General features: G+C 38.3%; 3 protein-coding genes across 3 annotated transcripts; 1 reads left to right on the forward strand and 2 right to left on the reverse strand.

The window, feature by feature from the left end:
* Positions 1-3,185: 3,185 nt before the first annotated feature.
* LOC126797380 (uncharacterized) lies at positions 3,186-3,554 on the reverse strand. Its single transcript, XM_050524018.1, has one exon. The coding sequence runs from the start codon at positions 3,552-3,554 to the stop codon at positions 3,186-3,188; it is 369 nt and encodes a 122-aa protein (XP_050379975.1).
* A 3,610-nt stretch (positions 3,555-7,164) lies between these two features.
* Positions 7,165-9,081, forward strand: LOC126799609 (F-box protein At5g39250). The gene is made up of 2 exons (XM_050526846.1): positions 7,165-7,289; positions 7,988-9,081. The coding sequence occupies exon 2, from the start codon at positions 8,085-8,087 to the stop codon at positions 8,832-8,834; it is 750 nt and encodes a 249-aa protein (XP_050382803.1). The 5' UTR covers positions 7,165-7,289; positions 7,988-8,084; the 3' UTR covers positions 8,835-9,081.
* Positions 9,082-10,060: 979 nt separating this feature from the next.
* Positions 10,061-11,083, reverse strand: LOC126800862 (expansin-A23-like). Its single transcript, XM_050528282.1, has 2 exons — positions 10,945-11,083; positions 10,061-10,680 (listed from the first exon to the last, which is right to left on the reverse strand). The coding sequence occupies exons 1-2, from the start codon at positions 11,081-11,083 to the stop codon at positions 10,061-10,063; spliced, it is 759 nt and encodes a 252-aa protein (XP_050384239.1).
* Positions 11,084-13,771: the final 2,688 nt, after the last annotated feature.

The raw sequence follows: 13,771 nt of genomic DNA on the forward strand, positions 1-13,771 counted from the left end.
AAAAATTCCCTTTATATACTAGTTTCCAAATCGGAAACTAACTTCCGACGCGAATAACTTTTACGTACGATGTCCGTTTCGAACGCGTCACATATCCATGAACTCGTATCAACGAGCTCTACAACTTCCGTGAAGAAAGTTTTCGAAATCGAGCAACGGATTAAAAGTCGATATAAACGTTCGGAAACGTAACGTTTTTCGATTAAAACATTCCGATAATGTATCCGTTACTCGTTTCCTATCGTCATAACCAAACACATCAATTCTAATTAAATTCCACAATTTTAAAGAATTCAAATCCACTCAAATGTTGTTTGAAATTTAGGGTTATTACAGTTATTGAGGTTGAAGCTAGAGAGGATGAGCTCAAGTTTCCTGACGTCGAAATCATCGATGAGAAAGTATATGCTGCCACTGAGCTTGCATCAGATTTTATAATGGTGTTTCACATTTCATATGCCAACGGGGCGGCCCTCCAAGATACACGGCTGAAAGTTAGTTATGCATCATCCGAGCCCAGTTTTCGTATCGATCTGGATGAGGAAATAATTCCTTCGGAGGATGGACGGCTCGAGCTTGTCACTTACACGGGGGATATACCTTTCTTAGCAAAAGATTCTGCGTCAAAGGAGTTGTTTATGATTTTCCATAACCTTAGGGTAACTCTTCAGCCGGCTGCTAGAGGCATCATTCATACTACTAAATTATGTAAAACGGAAGGATTCCGAATGTTCAGGTTGGACTACAGTATTGATGGTCCTCGATGGGTTAAGGTTGTCGACCTCGGTGGTCGGACATTGTTTCTCAGTGTCCTAGGAAACAATTTCATCTCTTCCGGCAATGGTCTTAGTTGTTCGTGCGACAAGGAACTACTCGAAAGAAACTGTATCTATTATGCTTTTGGTTGGCGATCAGCAATTTATGTGCATGCATCGCTACGGGTTGCCTAGCTACCTTGAAAAAATCGTAGTTTTGGAGTGTATCCTCTGACAAATAGGAGCCTCAATTAAGCCTCATACTTTACCAGAGAATCATGCCAGATCCTTCAGATTTGCTTGGTTCACACCGAATCCAAATCCCTGGTAGCTAACCCTGGATAATTAAGTTGCTCAAATATATTGTACCCCGCAATTCGTACGTAACCAAAAGTTGGCAAATATAGTAAGAAAAATTTACCTTCTAGCTAACCCTAGATGATTGCAATTAATTCATCTTCATCTCCTTCAGGTTACCAGTTTAGACACGAATAACCTTATCTTTTCTTTTGAGGGAAATGCGTAACTTCAATATTCGTACTGTTAGGTCAAATCAGGAACTAAAAACTCCAATACAAACTCAGAGCAAGCTCACTGATGATTAGTACTGTAATTTAGTTTCTCAAAGAGCATGCTCGTAGTTGTTTTGTAATGACAGTATCTAAATTTGCTTAATTAGAGTTCTATTCTATCTTGTTCCCTTCGACCTTTATTAATTGCATCTGCTTCTGATCATGATCCTACTCACTCATATTGCGATCAAGTTCTACCTAAAGAACCAAATACACAGAGATCGCAATTATTGCTTGATCGAATAGCTAGTCCTTTTACTTGTACATATATGGAATTTTTTCTTCTTGTGGTTAAAGCATAGGGCCCTGGGATTTATTAGTAGCAAGCACTGAAGTACTCCACGTTACAAAATTTATTGAACGGCAACCCTAATCGAGTTTACCATAATCACGAGGCCATGACACACATCTTCCCCACATATATGTACCTCATCTGGGAAAACCAGCACAGCTTTGCTAAGCTAGCTAGCTAGCTTGCCCGATCCATCGGTTGCTTTAGCACATGGCGACGTCGGTACTCCCCCTAATTATAATTCTCTACCGGCCAACACGTACAATAGAAAGGACGTTAAGAAATGGGCACAGCAGGAGGAGGCATCCAAAGTGGCCGAGACCCCTCACATTTTGGCTTTTGCACATGGCAGACTTGCCCTCCTCAGAAACCTTGTCACTTATCGAGAGGACTGGTGAGGGACACCAGTTAAGGGTGGTGCTGTCCATTTCATCCAGATATTATGTAGCTATCGGGTTCAGAAAATTTATTCAGATTTTGTTGGGACTACTACTACTACTACTACTACGTATACCCGTTCCATTCCTCTCTTTAATAAGCTTTTCCAATACTACTACTAGTCTACTACATCACTGCTGCTTGTAATATAATTGCAATGACTGTCACCACCACCACACCCCCATGCTAGCTCTTTCTTTGCACAGTTGTTTTGTACTGGCTTTGCTGTGAAAATATCACATGCCTCACTCATGCAGGCCTTAATTAGGGAAGAAGCTCAGCAACTTTTAAATCTTTCCTGTGTGTGTAACTGCATACATGAGTATATGTATATTCAGACCAAAAAACAAAAAAGAGAGAGTATATGTATATATATTTCTGACTGCAAAGGTATATATGTGCGGTGCTTGAGTCTTGACACTTGAGAGATATGTATGGATAGGGCCAGAGAGCATGTCTACTTCTCTTGGGACTTGGGTACCAAAAATACTTGCCTTTCAGCTGATGTATAATTCTTAATTAATTGTTAGACTGCCTATCGACCACAGAAAGTATGATTATTAATCGATCAAATATAACTAACCACTTTCAAGTTAAAATCTTAATTCTAAATGCTATTCATTCAAACTGAATAAAATCTGGAAGAACAAGAATCATATATACATTTTCTTGGGTGTCTCCGAGATCGCAAGTTAATCTGAATCGCACAATCGAAGAACATATCGATTTGCATATGCATAAATAGTATTCGGAATTGTGAGACGTATGATAGAAAATGAATGATCCTAATTCTTAATCGACATTCATATGCACTCGATCAAGAAAATCAACATTTATATGCACTCAAGAGAGCAGCAAATTTTACTACCATACACGTACCATATGAAATTTTTTTGTAACGAAAGATCATATGAAACTTAATCTTGACGAATAGGTTGAGATTGAGCCTCGTCGGGTACGTAGAAGATCTTCAGCCAAACAAAGCATGCAAAATCTTAACTCCCAAATTAATATAACGCAGAACAAAAAACATGATCTAATTAAACCCAATTAAATCCCCTCTTCTTCTTCTTCTTCTTCTTCTTTTTTTCCATTGACAAAATTAATTAAAGATGCCAAATGACTAAACTATAATACAGCAGCATTAGTATTATCTTCTTTCTCGGTACCACTAGATCCATAAACCTCAATGAGTTTCTGCAAAACCACCACCTGCGTTCGCAACAGAAGGATGTATTCCGCTGTGTCTTGGAACAACTTGTCGGCCTGCACCGCACTAGCACTACTACTCTTCCCGTTTGGAATGAGATTCTTCAGTGTCTCCAATTTGGCTGAGACCACCTTCGAACACTTGAGCGCTCTGCGCCCTCCTCCCTCTCCGCCATTGCTAAAGCTTCTTCCAGCTTTAGGGTCACATCCGCGCGTCGACCTGAGCCTTCTTCTTGCTTTTGTTCTTCCTGCCAGAGTTGCCTTGAGGTTTCCAGGAGTTGAGCTCATTCTTTAGTTTCTGTGTGTATGAATGAGAGAAGGAGAGAAAGTGAAGAAGACGAAGGAGAGAATGTATGTGATGAAGAAGAGGCGTTAGTTTCAGGGTTTAAGTAATGGCGGGTTTGCAAACTAACACTAGGGTTGTTGGTTACTACGTAAATGCCATCGTTGGCCTTTCCTCCGTCGTTTTCTTCCGAGTGTAATTCCTTTCTCTAGTTTCTGTCACCATTTTTTTACAGGCTCTGTTTCGGCGTTCGAGTTTGGCAAGAGAAGTATCTTGAAGACGTAAAAGGTTGGTGGAGAAATTGCATGCGAGGTGGAGAGGAGGGTTAGAGGTGTAATTTCACCAAGATCTCGCATCTGAAATTAAAAGGAGAAAAGCGGGAATAGGGAACAACTTGCGGGCACACCGCAGAAAGCCTGTTTCATCTGTAACGGCACATGTGAGGTCCCCCGGAAGGCCGGAACGTTATGTACTTCATTTCCCAAATTATCCTCAGAGGTTTACTTTGGGAAGTAATAAATAACTTAATTGTGTGTGTAGTTGATTTAGATCTTTCTTCTATCAAAAGGCTGCATCAAGTAAAAACTAGAATTAGGGTTGAAACCATCCTATTATGTTTGATTCTTCAACTCAACATCTCATCAATTTTCGGTTAGTACTCTCAAACCGAACTGATGGTACCGAGTCCATCCCTAAAATTTAGCAGCGTTGAGCACCACAAGGGGCTATAAAGACATTTTGGGATGTGAGTAAAAGGTTGAAATGTGAGCAAAATAGATAGTTGATAGTTGTATTGGGAGTGGGAGAGTGGCTTCCCTGAAGGATGCATGTGAAGGTGATACGGGCCAGCTAGCAAATTGCCCCAAAATCTGAATCTCTCAAAGGGTTTAGACTTTAGACTTTAGAGGTTTGAGAGAGGCTTGAAGGAATAGAGAGGGGAGGAAGCACATGGGGGCGCACATGCAAATGAGGAGTTTTGGAAGAGAAGAGGGGTAGGGCATGTGACAAAATGAGGGACAGTGAAGCAGCATGAAATGTACAGCATGTTTTGCACATTCCCTGTATGCAACTTATCATATGGCACTTTTTCTATCTCCTCCTCCTTCCCTCTCCCTTTCCCAACTCACATTTATTATTTTTCTACCTTTAATCATTTACTTTTTCAATCCATTCTATCTCAATTCATATATAATATTGTTTCAATGATACAGATATTGGGTGCTACATGTGATGAAATAAGTCTCATATGTGTTTTCAATAACCAAGCGTATGCGCCAGCGGCCAATGTTAAAAGTTTGTTAATTTCTTGCTGTATTATTCGTTGTGTTAACTTTTACCGTTTATGTGTTATGCTTATGCCAATTATAGTTAAATATTTTCCTGTAATGCATTTCATATTCATATATCGATTTGACAAGCACATGTAATTCAACGTATATTCCAGAGTAAACTATAATGAATCAAAATTGAGTAAATTGTTATCATGAATTATCAAGCATTCTAACCATATATCGTAGTTGTGATGAAGGAGGAATTGTAGATCCATTAATTTTGCCTTCTCTACAACAGTATTGTGTTTTTGATGAACATGTTGATTCTTAATATGATAGATAGTATATTAATTGAGAGTTGGTTTATTTTTTAAACACATGTAGGTTACATATCTGTACATTGGAGCTTGATCAATCAAGCATGTGTTACACATGTGAGTAAGCAAGCACTGCACATGACTTCATTCCTATTTATTACATACTAATTTTCAGACAAATTATTAGAAGCATGGTAGCATACTATTCACTTCAATATACTAAAGACTAAACAGGAGAAGATCCTGTCTTCTCTTAGGTGGACTTTTGTTTAACTATAGTACTGCCGCAGACAATTTATAACTTTATCCACATAAGGTGTGACAAATCCACAATACAAAATGCTAGCTTGCTAGAAGTCCAAAGCATATTATGTTTCCTTTTTACATTGTTGAGATAGAGTTATATACCGTGATCGGATTGATCACGCACTTTCTCTGAGTTGTTATATAAAGTTTATCTAGCTTACAACGTTGTTCAATATTCATGTATATGAAATGCAACAAGAGTCGTTGAACTAATAGTAAGTTGAAAACAAACTCATCTTAAAATCGATCATAAACATACAACAAAAATCGTAGCCAAACACGATAGTATTTCTTACTAAATAGTCGCATACATATACGACTGGTCTCAGGGAATGAACGTGGAAGTAAGGGAAGAATGAAGAAAAACACGATGACAAAAGTGTTGCGGGAGAGATAGCGAAAATTCTTCCCTCCACCCCGTGGAGTTTCACCTGAACTTACGTGGCATAACTACAACTATGTATTAGTCAATTTTGATTTGACAAATATTTTTTTATTGACAAATATTTAGGTACACGATATGTTAACAAACAGAAAAATGAACCAGGGAAGAAGCTCCGGAGAGACAGTGATGTAACATCTTTTGTTGCTAGGGTTTCGTCGACACTTTGTCGAAAGAGTTGGAGGGATGAGGTGAGGAAGAGAGGTGAGTGTGGGAGGTTTTCACTTTATTCCTTTTGTTTAATGGTCGGCGGAAGCTGCCATAAACGAACATGGATCGTTCGCCCCTTTTGGTTGCAAGCCCATGACCCACTTGTTTTGTCCAATCTCAACTAATTCAATTTCCCTTTCCGTCTTCTCCTCCCTATCATTTCACTTGTATGCATGTTACGCTGGAACTATAATTATATCTTGTCGGCACCTCTCGTAATGTTTAGACCCAAGTCCAAATCAAAACTTGTCGTTTTTTCCGGTATATATTTACATGATGAAACTTTAAACTTATCGTAGTGACAAGTTTTTCCGTTAAATTAACTCACTCTAACCAAGAGTTTGACCCTCGCCTCAACTTAAATTGTATTCTATGTGCTTGTAAGCTGACCTTTGTTAGAAAAAAAAAAGGAAGACGTGTTAGGCTTCTGATGCCGGAAGACAACACACTAATAAGACTAAAATCAAAGGAGAATTATCTTATAAAAGCACAAACCCTAAGTACATATGTCCAGTTTGTATTGTACTATACAAAACATATTTCATCATAGAAAAATTTCAAACGTGTGGAACATAAACAAATTATCTACATATATGGTATTCTATTAGTAACAAAACACGATTAAACTAAACAACAAATTTAATAGTTACTTTTAAATGACATCATTTATAAAACTCGCCACATATCTCAAAATCTCAGGTTTGGCAATGACTATGACTATGGTGTTATGACTGTTATCAGTTTCTTACATGTTGATGTGGATTACCTTCTTAAGTGATACAACGGTATTCGAATTCGGTGTTGGTCCTTTAGATTTCTAGTGCTAATGACTGTATTGTTACCCTCAAAATTGGGCATCACTCCGTGAGCGTAAAATTGGGTTAGCAGTTGAGCCAACTCGGCGTTGCTAGCCATATACAGTATTTATGAAACTCTTGGTGGGGATCCGAAGGACAGTTTGGTAAATTTCCACGATTTCATTAAGGTTGTACCAGTGGGGATCCGATGTGCGTCACTCTATGTATCTATCAACTGTGAAGTGTGAACAACCCAAAGGTTAAAGAAGAAGAAGAAGAAGAAGAAGCAAATCTTGCATCTTTTTGCTGACGTTTTCTCTCTCTCACTCCAGACTCTGCCCTAATCTCTCTCGATTCAACTTAATTCTAGGGTTTACCCATTCCGCCCACAATTCAGGTACTCTTGTCCAATTCAATTTCTCTTTTACAGATCACTCCTCTAATTCCTCAGTTTTCTGCATTATAATTCTTCGCTTTGATCTTTGTTTGATTCCGTGTTTTGACTTCTGCCCATTTCAATTCGGGAGGCGTAGGATCCATCTTAGATTGATGGTAATACTTTAGGTTATGTTGAATTTATCTCTCTTTATATTGGTTGGTGTTTATAATGAGCTGTGTTTTGTGGTTGTGTTGATAGTGTTGATAATGAGTGTTTAGGCTGCAATTTCTTTTTAAGGTTTTGGTGTTCTGTTTTATTTTAGAGTGTTGATGACAGTAAGAAATTATAGTTTCTGGCCGAATGGGGATTATGTTGCAGCCCGAAATGCAATGCGGCTATGAAACTATGCATTTGCATGTTGTTTATGTGTAAATGTAACGCCCTAGATTTGAATTGTTCGGTGCACTTCAGCAGTTTGGATGTGGCACTGCTAGTAATTTGGAAGGACAATGCTCAGTTTGATTCATAACTTCATGACCAAACTCAGTGTCCCAGGTTTTTGACTGTTAGATGTTTATGCTGTTAGTTGAACTGCATTTGAACTGTTTTTGGATTGTATGTTTTATAGCTGATCTGCCCTTTCCCTTGATCTCTCTAGAAGATTTTGATATGTATAGTTTTTCTTGCTTTTAAATCTATTGGTTTTGTTTTCGCAGGGTTGTGTTTTACTAGTGTACAGACTTATTTCCGCCAATTAAGTAACTGTTGCTGGGGTGGGTTGTTTATGTATCAGTATATGTTTGTGAGCACAAAATGACATGTGATGAGGTTCTGAAGGCTGTTTTTCCTTATCTGGAGGGTGTGGATCTTGCATCATGTATGGGAGTGTGTAAGCAGTGGAGAAACTTAGCCCGAGATGATTTTTTCTGGAAATGCTTGTGTGCTAAGAGATGGCCTTCTATCTGCAAGCAACCTAACCCCCCGACTGTAACTTATTACAAGTTGTATCAAACCTTTAATAAGCGCAAGCAGCATCGAACTCTTCTTCCCCCAAGACTTTCCTTTGATGACTTGGAGTTTTTCATTGATATTTGGACAGAAGATGGATTTATTTTTTCAGAAGTGGTTCCAGGACCTGTCCTCCAGAATGGTATCAAAATCCCACCACCAGGAGCATGTGACATGCTCAAGTTTCACCTGGAGGGTCCAGAGTACAGGATGAAACTCCCTGTTGATCCTAGATTTACTGTTCCTCTAAGCCAGACTGTTAGTGTATCGGTCCTTGTGGGGCGCAAGGATTCTAATAGGGTTGCCTGTATTATCAATAGATCAATGTTTGATTACATTGATCGAACAGCACACCGAGCAATGGCAAATGACTACCTTGACTTCTCACCTGTCTACCCCTTTGTTTCGGGTATCCGGGCATGGATCTCGCTGCTTTTCATGGAACATGGAAGTGAAGGTGCTATTGATGTTTTTGGGATTGAAATGGATTTCTGTGATGCAGCCAACTCCAAGGAAGAGGTTTTATGGCTTTTAGATATGCTTGATTGGAAGTGAAGGGTTGACTCGTAAGTCCACACGAACATGTAAAAGGCCTGATTCATTTGGATGTAACCATGATGATTTGGTCTTCTATGGTCTATCAAATGCTCTGAGGCGGCTGCCTATGGAAAACACTGCAACTCTCATTTCTGGTTCAAATACTTGTCCTACTTTCTTTGTGTCATTTTGTTTTGTTTTTTTATCATGCTCAAGTCAAGTGTACATACTTCTCTTTCATTGCTTCAATAATTATGAACCTTTTCAATTTTGTGAAATTGTACCCGTTCAGTGTTGATTCACCTGAAATGGGAAAAATCCGTGAATTTGTCTTATGAGCACAGGGTGGAGCATTATAGATGTTGTAAGTTTTAAATCGCAATCTCACCTGCCCTTTAGGTGCTCTATTTTCTAAAGCAGTGGAGTAATATGTGAAATAATAATAGCAGTCACCATGGGTAGCCAACTTCCTTGCCTGCTTTGCTATCTTCCTCTGTGATTCAAACAGTGGAATGACTGGATGATATATGTAGCGATCAGAAGATCTGAAATGCCATATGAATACAGTACTTGTATTTTAGGTACGACTGTATCAAAGCATTATTGTTTTCATTAATTTGTACCCAGATATCATATTACCCTGTGAAAAAAAAGTTAATCGAAACAATCTATTGCAGTTTGTTTTTGATAAACGAAACTGGTCATGACTCGTTTTCATCACTACAGAAGCTACACTTCTGAATTTCTATCTTTTCTGTTTCTCAAATATTGTCCGAAGGAGCCACAGAGTAAATCAATGTCTATGAGTCTATCTGTTGCCGCCGAAGAATTAGACAAAAACAGCACTGTATAGCAATCTTGCAAATAAGTATTCAGTGCATATTGAAATGTTTTTGATTAGCTGAACTATTAACGATAATTAAGTATGAGGTCCTGCATGGTTGCTGACATTTGTGTGCATACATAATTAATCTTGCTCGATTACATATTCTCTGATATGTTGTTGTTCCCAAATTAGCTGGAAATATATATATCTACCATACCTTAAGATCGAGAGGCCTAAAATCGATATGTAATCTGAAACAAGCATGCATGCATTAGAAAGGAAGTCATGTCTTCATTTTTGAGCATATATATAGCATGATTATAAGAACTTTCAATTTGCACCATGCATACATAAAATCATAACCGCAATTCAATTAACCAATTAACAACATGAAAAGTTCAAATATCTCGATGTATGTCTAAAAGTTGCCTTTCCCTTCATAGGTTTGATCAAATTGCCAATTTCCCGGTGCAACATTATCAAGCTCAACCGTCTTCCCATCACTAGTAGTGACTTGGAACGATAAGCTTTGTCCGACTAAGTTAACTGTGGTCTGCCAAACTTGCCCCCAGTTGCGAGACATTTGAAGCCAATTGGACTTAGACCCCTTAATCTTCACGCCGGTAACCTCACCAGCACCACCAACATTCAATAAAGTTGCAGTAATCCAGTAAGGGTTTCCCTTAAGCTCAAACCTTACCCCTCCTCTCTTAAAGCACGAGACTCGATGGAACTTTACAGGAATGATCCCAGCTTTATATATAGCTATTCTCTTGAACATCGGCATGGACAAGTCAAAGTGTTTTCTTGGTGGATTGCACCAGGGATAAAAATGTGGATCGTAATTTGGAGGACAAAAGTTTGTTGCAGTGATTCTGATGGTACCAGCATTAGGTATGCACCATTGTGGATCATTGACACACATGATCTGAAAGCAAGCACCACAAGTTTGTCCATTGTTAAACAGTGCTGTTCTTAGGGCTGCTGTCTCGAGGCCATAGCCTTGTTGGAAGAGATCATCGTATCCACAAGCCCCTTCTGTTAAACACGAAAAGAGAAAGGGTTTAAGATATATTTAACTTTATCTAATCCCACACCGAAGAGATTGAGGTTAAAAACAAACAAAGAAGAAGAAGTCGTCAGAGTTATCTTATGTACGTAAAACTCAAACAAATTAAAGGGGATGCTCCTCAGCTCTTTGGAGGCATTAAGAACGATATTACAGATCGATCATACACCTCCCTCGTGAGATTATTATTCTGAGAAGTAAGTAACGATCGCGAAGATCAATTATTTACTTACTCATGGTTTCCCCTCCACTCATGTCACCATAAAACGTTGCACTCCCATCCTCCCAATTAGCATTGCCGCCGATGGCATGCACCAAAAGAATGCTAACGATGAGCACTGCCCATGCGTGTAAATTCTGGAACTTAGCCATGGCTATATATACAGTACGTATGTCGATACTCGATACTGAGAGAATTGATCACTGTATATGCTATTGCAAGTTTGTCATGGGGTTATTTTATAGACCCCGGGTTGCATGCCCGTGGGATCCATAATAGGAAAGAAAGAAAGGAAGATGGGCAAGTTCTGGTAAGAGCCCACTCTCCGTGAGCCTAATTCAAATTTGCTTACGTGTCTATCAATGATAGTTTAGCTAAGAATTAGATCCAGACAACAGTTAAACTCTGAGACGTTAGAAAAAAAAGGGTAAGTTGTGGAAGTGGAGGAGGGTAAGTCTGACTTGGACTTACTCCCTTGATCACACGTGTGAAATCGTCAAATTTGAGACTGGGGTGGGTAGGATTGTAGGAGGACTGTCTGAGGAACCCATTTTTGGGGAAATCTCAGAGCAGAGGTTGAAGAGCTTCTTCCGCAAAATGATGAGAAGAAATCCCCGAATTAAATCTTTTTTGGCATTCATGTTTGTTGTGTATACTTAATTCCATTATAATGGTGTCTGCGACTCCACCACTTGATGATTCCCATATCGAAATCTCATATCGTAATCCTTTTCACTTGATTTCGATAGCATATGAGTGAGGTCAAATTCGTAAGCTTTTGAATTCGAGAAATTAGTGGAAGAATTGGGCTGGCATGAAGCTATATAGCTAGTCTTACCAATATGAGAATAGGTCGTCGAAGTTCTATAATTAAACATCTCTGCCCCAATTTCAATTTAATTGAAAAATATATGCGTGTTCGATCGACCGGCAAGAATTCCATAGCTCTGATGAGCTTCTCTAGCCTCCAATCGGTGAGCACAACTTATAATCTTGCCCCAGCTTGATTATACCCTCAATTTCTTAGATTAGAGCCTAATGGCGTTTCCCTCATTCTCTGGTTCGTTTACCTCATCGACTTTATATGCTTGAATTCGAAATTGGTGAGTTTTGAATTGGGGTGATTTCTGGTCGGTCGATTTCTGGTAATGGACAACTGATCCACAAGAACAATACCACATGTGACCAAATTTTTACCTTTGCCATTGACACCAGACGCCGTCTAAAAAAAGGCCTGGGTTCTCGGAGAGTAGACGCATAATAGACGTTGCCAGAAAGATGTATATTTCCTTACAGTAAAAGGGGAGAATATCTAAATCAAACAAAACAAGGAAGATTATTGATGCCAGAAAAAGCGACCTTCAAGTCATACAATTGACGGTTTGGCAGTGAAAAAGGATGAAGAAATGTCAACCTGATGGATCTTCCAAGTTAAAAAGAAAATTATAATGACATGATTCTATATATGAATAGACTTATCTTTGTAATCTATTCTGGGATTTGTTTAAATCCGTTCATCATTAATTATATTTAATATTTTCAAAACTTATCAGTTAATACAACCAGTATAGAATCATAAAATTTCAATTGCATACCGAATATTTTTAATTTTCATCAACCAGTTTTTTTTTTCAGTACTCAACCAGCTGTATGTGTGTAATGTTCTTCTTTTTTAGTAAAGGGCCTTCGGCCGTTTGAGTGAAACCTTTTGGGCTTAATTACATGGAGTCAAAACCCGCTAACCATAGATCGACTTGAAACTTAATAGTTCTATTCAGGAGATGGTAATCACTTGCTTTGAATCCTTAGTTTTCAGTTGAGAAACACAGCTGATGGCCGGATACTGCTTTTCATCGTCTTGTAGTTATCCAGTTTTGTAATGTGCTAAATTATTTGTACGCAAGATCTTTTTGTCAACTTGTCTGAGAAAATACTCAAAGAACCAGAAGGCGCCATTCTTCGAGGATCGATATGGATGAACTGCAAAGTAAAAGGCTTAATCTACAAATAAATTAGAGAATTACTGAAGTACTATTCGAAGGAAATGAGTAAGATGCTAGATGCTGCTGGCAGAAGAATATACCAGATATATACAATTTAGTTTTGCAGATAGTGACTGGTATATATTCAGTGCACAGCAAGGTTTTGATTTGTATGTGTTAGGAAAACACATTATATTGAAAGGGTATTTGTGTCAACAGAGTTATAGGATTATATAAAGAAATATTTTGTACTGTTTTATTGGTTAACCCAGAATATACAAATGTAGTCATTTTTTTGTGCTCTCTTTTGTTCTTCATTACTTCTCTTTTTCCTCCTCTGCATTTATTGTCAATAAACCATGATTCTCAACAGTATGATGACAGGTATGAGCTCTTGGTTTGCAAATCAGCTGATGCCTTGATTGTTTGTACATCTTGCTAAACAGACAACAGTTAAATGGTCTGGAAAGATTATGGATATGGTGACTCTTCTTGTGTGTATGGTTGTCTGATCGAGAAGGGATGGATAGGGTGCTAACAATTACTCAATTAGGACTACACAGTGAGGTCACTGAGGTGTTCAATCTTTTGTTTATGAAAACCTGGAGAGAAGAGTAGGTTGGTTTATGCTTGTGTAGTCAACATGGGTCACACCATTTAGTTTTAATTTTGTCCGGTAAATACTGAAGTATTTATGAAATTATTAAGAGAATAATTTTATTTTTATTTTTGAAGTATAGAATGAAAATCCATTAAACTTTGAATTTTCGATCTTAGGTATGTAATTAAGCAAATGCCAAATACTTGTGGTGGTGTACTGAGACTCAGATAACTAACTTTTTTTTTGCATGAAATCAG

This window comes from Argentina anserina, chromosome 6, assembly GCF_933775445.1.
Source record: "Argentina anserina chromosome 6, drPotAnse1.1, whole genome shotgun sequence".
Lineage (NCBI taxonomy): Eukaryota > Viridiplantae > Streptophyta > Magnoliopsida > Rosales > Rosaceae > Argentina > Argentina anserina.

What these genes read in the sequence shown, in the direction of transcription:
- LOC126800862 (XM_050528282.1), bottom strand. Translation starts at nt 11,083, where the DNA reads ATGGCTAAGTTCCAGAATTTACACGCATGGGCAGTGCTCATCGTTAGC. An exon ending in GAGTGGAGGGGAAACCATGA is followed by an intron (nt 10,681 to 10,944) that starts GTAAGTAAATAA and finishes CGTGTTTAACAG; the next exon opens with AAGGGGCTTGTGGATACGAT.
- LOC126799609 (XM_050526846.1), top strand. Translation starts at nt 8,085, where the DNA reads ATGACATGTGATGAGGTTCTGAAGGCTGTTTTTCCTTATCTGGAGGGT.
- LOC126797380 (XM_050524018.1), bottom strand. Translation starts at nt 3,554, where the DNA reads ATGAGCTCAACTCCTGGAAACCTCAAGGCAACTCTGGCAGGAAGAACA.